Here is a 7516-nt window from a genome sequence, read left to right as displayed (position 1 = left end):
ATATATATATATATAATCTATTTAACAAGAGTTTAGAATTATAAGTTTTACGCTTTGTATTTAAGAACAGAGAATTACATTTACACCTAACGTTCGAGATTGGATGTTATTAGAATACCCAGTGTTATAATTAACAACTATCGGATATTATACAAATGTTATATTTCCCATGAAATAATGTGTACTAACAATATTTGTTCAAAAAGTACAATCGTGTTTTTCTCCAAATTTTTCTGTCGCCTTCTGTCTCTCAGTATTTTATAATTACAATTGTTATCTTTAAATACTTCGTAGTTCTTTACACTGTTATCTTTTCATTTCTTTGTTACATTATATTTATAGCTACTGTTTGTTATCTACATATTAATATTTTATATAACTGTAAACAATGTTTTGTCACATTCTAGCTACTCTACTATATTCATTGGTACAACAATTCTTCGTCATTTTTTAAACCTTGCTTCTTTTAAACACGCTAGTTATTCTTCTCCTCTAAGTCGAAATTAAAGTTTTTCAAGATTTCAAGAGAGCTTTTGAGAGTACTAGAGCGGAACATAAGATTACAGGGCGATATTGGTTTTTTCTTTCTCAGACACTTTCAAACGTTTGACTCTGCCAGGGTTGATAATGTCACAACGTGCATCGTAGCGCAGCAAGCCGTAAGGTGGTCTGCTTATTTTATCTCAACTCACATAGTAGCTTGGTTTGTGACTTCAAAGATGGCATGTATACTCATCTTTTCGTTGCTGTGCCACTGATTCCAAGCCCATCCTGAAACTTGCCATTGATTCCAAGCCCATCCTGAAACTTGCAGATTGAACCTCTCAAAAACCTCTTGAAGCTCACTTCAGTTGTCATGCGGATTTACTACCTCCTGGTATTTTGTAGAATTCTATCTTGAAGTTCATCTATGTGTTCGTCCAGGAACTGAGTCAGTTCCTTCATGATCAGTTCGATGCTGGAATTTGAAGTGATCATGACTAGCTGGATGATGCAATCAAACAACTTTACAAATTTCGCTTTAAGTTTCAGGTAGTAATGGTTTTTTATCTGTAGCAATAATCGAGGTTTTTATCCATCATTGAGAAAATGGATCATTTTTCTTTCTTGAGGTGTTCTTTACTGCACTGAATACATGTCGAATACATGTCCACTACCACTGGTCATACAGTCAGCAGTAGTGACCATCAGTCAAGATGTTATGAGGTTATGCTAGCTACTGAACGTTCATGCTACATGATTTCCGCAGATTTTTGGATGGTTACCGTGTCCCTCGGACTACAGGCAAAGACTTTCTTGAGGCTCATGACTGACATTTCACTTAATGTTGGGATGGTAGTTTCAGAGGTGATGAAGTGGGGTTTTCTCTTAACAACAAGGTGTTGGTGTAATTTTTCTTTAGCAGGACATTTTTCAGCCGACAGGATACATTACTAAAAAATATATGTTTGTATACTCAGTAGTGAGATCACCCTAATCACATCGATCTATTTATAGTTTTCCACCATAGGAATTCAAACACATTTGGCATTCTCACACTAGGAGGCGAGTGATATAGCTTTTTGTTGAGCAGTGTAGCACTGAAATCAAAACAAAAATGTTCTAGAAGTAGACAACGTTCATTAGACCGCTAAAAATCAGACCAAGTGTTCTACTGCGTCATATCTTGTCGAGGCTCTTTGCTTATTCTTTATTTGCTGAACATTCAACGTTACCACTTCGCTTATCAACGTGATAAAGGAGAACCAATGGGAAATGAAAGATGCCTATTTCTTGACATTTTGCGTTCTTCGACTTTATTTCCTCACTGCTAAGCATGAAGCTACGAGTTTTCTTGTCGCGAGTTTTGTCGCGCAGCTCTACCAATTGTTTAAGCCCATCTCCGCGGCCCACCACTTATATTGCTTTATTAGATTTCTGAAGACGACGATGAGAATCACCAAAATGTCAACAGGTGGTTCCTCTACGCACCTTTCTTCTCGAAGTAAACACTGGCAACCATCTCTTTTGGTTTAACTGATTTATTAAATGCACTGAAATGCACAGTTCTTCTGTCAACCTATTTTCTCGTTTGAGCATCAATGTAATTTTTTAATATTGTAGCCCTGTTGTGCGTTTGTGAGTTGTGCTATTGTAGAGTTGTAAGGTGTTTGTTGATATGTGGTTTTTTATGGTATTTTCTTACATCATATTTTATACTTCCCCTCTTACATGTCCAATTCAATGTTAATGTCAAACTTTAAGATAAACATTCAACCTTTATTGTCACTTTTCTTTCATATCAGCATTTCTTGGTTTTTCTGTCTCAGTAGTTTAGAGAGGGAAACGGATTTAATTCAGAACTATTGTCTGAGTCTTAAGAAGAACATTTAAAAAATTTAACCAAAAAGTACTTTGCTACAAGAGAATTGGTATTAGGATATTTATCATGAAATATAATTTTCTACGGATGTCTAAACTCGAAGCGTAGCCTAAGATGTCTCCTAAAGCGACAGAACTTTTTCATCCAATATTTTCATGCTTCGTCTACTTTTTTTTCCACCATTAAAAATAAATGTAAATACTTGTATTTAACATGACTGGGGTATAACAAGTATACATCTATCATGTGTTTGTTATGTTCTTATTTTAATATTGCAGTACTATACTAGAACTTGTCATCTTTCATTTCAGATTTACATATATATTTTTTTAAATCTCATTTTTAGTGTCCTGTCACTGTTGTTTCTTACCTTATCATCAGACCTTTATAACGTTTACAATATTACTTTTAGGTTCTGTCCTAATCTCATGACAGTTACTTTGTTTTCTTGCCATCATGCCCCAGGTATTATATCCTTTCTTTCGTTTTAAACACATTTGGTGCTTTAATCTAAATTATAATATACTTTACAAAATTATTAACTTAAATACAATAGAACATTTTTATTTCTCAATGTCTTTCTTACTTAAGTCCTCCACCCCTTAAGTATTGCAATGTTGGATTAGTGTTTTATGCCATCAGTGTACAAGGTGGCCCGAAAGTCTTGTCACCACCTGTAAATATTGTTTTAATTTTCTGTCATCAAGGAGAGAGTTTCAAAAGAGCGATACCAGAATACCCAACAACTGAAGGATTCTGTTTCGGTGGCCTTTGCAACAATCACCAAAGCACAGCTTCGTAAAATATTATACAGGACATGGCGTCGCATCATTTTGTGCCACGAAAATGATGGAGTTCATACAGACCTTCTCGATGTGTGACAGTGTCAGTGTCAATGAATGTGAATATACTAAAACCAGTACATGAGTTTGATATTATTATATTGTTCCACTATTGTGGAGGTGCAATGGCCCAATGGTTAGGGCAGCGGACTCGCGATCGGAGGATCGCCGTTTCGATTCCCAGACTGAGCATTGTGTGTTTATTGAGCGAAAACACCTAAAGCTCCACGGGGCTCTGGCAGGGAGTGGTGGCGATGCCTGTTGTACTCATTCGCCCCAACTTTCTCTCACTCTTTCTTCCCGTTTCATGAGTAACGCTGCGATGGACTGGCGTCTCGTCCAGCTAGGGGGAACACATACGCTGTAGAAACCGGGAAACCATGAGCCTGGCTAGGCTTTAAAAATGGGCGCATAAATAAATAAAATTGCTCTCATTACTTTTCGGTAGAGGTGACAAGACTTTAGGACCATCCTATACATTAGTAGATACGCGAGATGCTTATTCGGTGTGCTGTTACTGTAATGCAGTAATTCCTACAGAATATTACAGACTTCATTCTCTTAATGTCTAATCATTAATAGTGGATTTAAAATTTGGCTCAAAGCCAGTAGTTTCGAAGGAGGGATAAGTAGATTATGTCGACCACAGTGTTCAGCAGATACTGGTTGAAAGGCAAAGCCGACCTCGGTGGAATTTGAACACAAGCAAGGACGAGATACCGCTTAGCATTTTCCCTAGCGTGCTAACGACTGTGCCCGCTCGCCGCCTCTGTTTAATCATTGATAATGATTTCAAATTTTGGCACAACGCCAGCAATTACGGGGGAGGGGTAAGCCGATTACATCGACTCCAGTGCTCAACTGGTACTTCTTTTATCAACTCTGAAAGTATGAAAGGCAGAATTTGAACTCAGAACGTAAAGACGGACGAAATGCTGCTAAGCATTTTACCCGGCGTGTTAACGATTTTGCCAATTCGCCACCTTTATCGAATCACTAATAATAATTTCAAATTTTGGCAGAAGGCGACCAACTTCGCGGGAGGAAGTAAGCCGATTACATCGAACCCGAAATGATGAAAAGCAAAGTCGACCTCGGTGGATTTGAACACGGAGCGTGAAAACGGACGAAATGCCGCTGAGCATTGTGTCCGGCGTGCTAACGATTCTGCCAGCTCACCGCTTTTGTGTAATCATTAATAATGCCAGACAATAATACATCAAAAAACAATATCCAATAAATCAGTGTCTTTTTCTTTCTTATCATTCTTTCTCGATTTCTATTTCCATGTGCCGGTAATTATCGTCTGCGCAACATCTCACGCACGGATCTCATCAAACTGAAATAGAAAATAGTTTTGTTTAACCAAAAATCCGCAATATATTTGAAATATGTTGTCATATTTCTCATGTTATACAAAAATTACATCTAAATGAATATCATGTTATATTTAACAAGAGTTAAGTGTCAACCTTCTTTTCAGTTGATTGTTACATATTTCTTATAGATATTGTATGTTATCTTCCCTTCAAACGCTTCATTCGATATCACAGTTTCTTTTAGCAGTTTTATCTCATAGAAACTTCTATGATTTTTTTCTGCTATCTTTTTATCTCATTACTAAATTGTTTTCATAGCTATTATCTCTTCTATCCACACCATCACATTATATACTTGTTATAAACTGCTGTTTGTTTTATTTCGACGTATCTACTATGTTTTTATCTAATGCTATGCTATCAGTCATCTTCTTAACCATGATTCTTGCAAACATGTATTACGTGCTGTGCTTCTTTTAGTCTACATTATATTTACTCAAAATTATTTTCATCTTAAACAAATCGGTTTATATCCCCCGATCTTTCTTATTTCAACGTACATAACTGTTGCAGTGTTGTAGTATTGTTGAATGTGGAAGTGTTGTGCCGTGTAGAAGCTGTACGTCCATGCGTGTTTGTTGTGGTTGTAATTCATATATAGCTATTTTATACTTTACCTCATTATTGGGTCCATCAACGTAATTTGATGGCCGTAACGGAAACGCATGTCATTTTCAGGCTTCCATTTGTCTGGCGATATAATTTCAAACAGATCTGTCTCAGAAATATTGTCTGAATCTTCGAAGGATTTTATGTTTAACCAACGAATGCTTTGTACGAATGATTCACAACTGTCATATTTGTCATGAAAGATAGAATTTGGTTTGCCTTGGAGACACAAAGTATTTTGTGGGGCACAGTAAATCACCTTAGGGTTATACGTTTCTATTTTAGGTCCATGAATCATACAACACACATGAGCAGACTCAATCCCTTCATCTTCATCATCAAGTTTGATATCATGCTTACAGCGTTTCAAAGGTTCAAAAAAGCAGGCCATGCGGTCGAAGAATTTTCTTAACCTACCTGGCATTTTTTCAAGTTAGAATTGCAATTCGACAAGATAAAATATATGAACTAAATCAAAACCCAAAAAAGAAAATCAATGGATGCGGTAAAAGATATCAAACAGAATTTGCTTTGTAACGTCAGGTGAAGACTGAAACAAATGTCCGAATAGCTTAAATGATACGTCACAATTCTCTTCTACATTGTGAGGTATTTGATTGAATAAGCGGATAAAATGACAGAAACACTCTTGCGTTGGATGAAAACGCTTTGCAGTATTAGTTCCGGTTCATTATTCCCTTAGTTCAAATTCTAACGAAGTCACCTTCGTCTTTCATCGTTTCGTAGTAGATATTAGGTCATTAAGAATGAAATGTCCGATTTTGAACTGAAAGTTTTTTTTTACTTTATCTCAATCGAAGTAGGCACCTAAATTATCAACACAATTTTGCCATTTGATCGGTGGCTTATTTAGACTGGCAGCGAAGAATTCTGGAGAGCAAGAATTGATTAAATTACGAAAGGTTGTTTTTGCCACTTCTTCAGATATGAAGTTTTTTTTCCTTGCATAAAGTTATCTAATGCCTGGAAAACATGATAGTCAATTGGTGCAAGGTCTGCTTAATATGGTGGATGACAGACTACTTCCAAATTGAGTACCGTTCTTTGTGCTACGTGTGGTGGAGCATTGTCTTACAAGAGGATTGGCCTGTCTCTATAGACCAATTTGGATTGTTTGATTGCAAATTCACTCATCATTTCATCCAGTTGGTTGTTGTATACATCCGCTGTAATTGACTCACCAGTTCTCATGAAGTTGTAGTGAATGATACCAGCGCTGGACCACCAAACAGACACCATTAGCTTTTTGGGGTGAATATTCTTTTTTGGATTGTGTTTCGGCACTTTGTCGCTATCCAACTACCGTGCAGAAAGCTTGCTATTGTTGAAAAGAATCCATTTTACATCACATGTAAGAATACGATGCAAAGGTCGTTCGGCTTTTATGCTGTGACATCAAAGAACAGCACGTTTCAAGATTACGTGTCATCTGTTGCTCGTTCAGTTCCTGTGGTACCTACTTGTCTGACGTCTTTACCTTGTCGATTTGTTTCAGATGGTCCAATACAGTTGGAATCGAAACATCAAAACTTACTGCTAACTTACGCATAATTTGAGATGTATCCGCTTCCACTACAGTTTCCAGCTCATCACTATCCACCTTGGTCAACCACGTGGTTGATTTTCAGGAATGAAGATACAAGACCGGAACTTCTCAAACCGTCAACGTACAGTGCGCTCATTCACCACATCTTCATGAAACACCTCATGGATGCTTCGAGCTGTGTGAGATGCACTGGTTCAACGACGGGACTCATATTCATAAACAACATGGATCTTTTATTTGTCCATGGGTTTACAAAAATTTATTTGCAAGAGAAAATTCAGAATATAATTAGATACCATGAATTGCATTTCCAAAAGTGATGACGTAACTCGTCAATGTTCTAAAGCAAAGAATCTTCAGGATAAAAGTTGAGAGTAAATGGCTGTCAAACTTGGTGCATAAGAAAATCGGACATTTCATTCCAAATGACTTGATAAATAGGCATAAAGACACAGCAGCGTGGTTTAGAAGATAGCTTTGCAACCACAAGTTGTTCACTTCCACTGAATGGCATGGCACCTTGAGAAGTGTCTTCTACAATAGCCTTGGGCCGACCAACATTTGTGGGTGAATTTGGTAGACGGAAACTAGGTGGAAACTCGTCGTATATATGCTTGTGTGTGTGTGTGTGTGTGTGTGTGCGTGTGTGTGTGTGTGTGTGTGTGTGTGTGTGCGTGTGTGTGTGTGTGTGTATTTGGGGCAGGAATATCTCCCTGTTTGACACCGTTGTCCGCCGAAAATTCATGAGATAGCACAC

The 7516-nt window shown here is 37.3% G+C and overlaps 1 protein-coding gene and 1 long non-coding RNA gene across 3 annotated transcripts in view; one reads left to right on the top strand and one right to left on the bottom strand.

The window, feature by feature from the left end:
- Positions 1 to 2936: 2936 nt before the first annotated feature.
- On the bottom strand, positions 2937 to 5937 carry LOC106868093 (uncharacterized). Its single transcript, XM_014913209.2, has 2 exons — positions 5201 to 5937; positions 2937 to 4543 (listed from the first exon to the last, which is right to left on the bottom strand). Exons 1-2 carry the CDS (start codon positions 5614 to 5616, stop codon positions 4504 to 4506), a joined length of 456 nt encoding a protein of 151 aa, XP_014768695.1. The 5' UTR covers positions 5617 to 5937; the 3' UTR covers positions 2937 to 4503.
- Positions 5840 to 7516, top strand: part of LOC128247285 (uncharacterized) — a 30126-nt gene continuing 28449 nt past the window's right edge. For both annotated transcript variants that reach the window (XR_008263641.1, XR_008263642.1), the window contains exon 1: positions 5840 to 6464. This is a non-coding gene — a long non-coding RNA (uncharacterized LOC128247285). The remainder of the gene's footprint in view (positions 6465 to 7516) is intronic.

This window comes from Octopus bimaculoides, chromosome 3 (assembly GCF_001194135.2).
Source record: "Octopus bimaculoides isolate UCB-OBI-ISO-001 chromosome 3, ASM119413v2, whole genome shotgun sequence".
Taxonomy (NCBI): Eukaryota; Metazoa; Mollusca; class Cephalopoda; order Octopoda; family Octopodidae; genus Octopus; species Octopus bimaculoides.
This window is presented reverse-complemented; position numbering and strand designations above follow the sequence as displayed.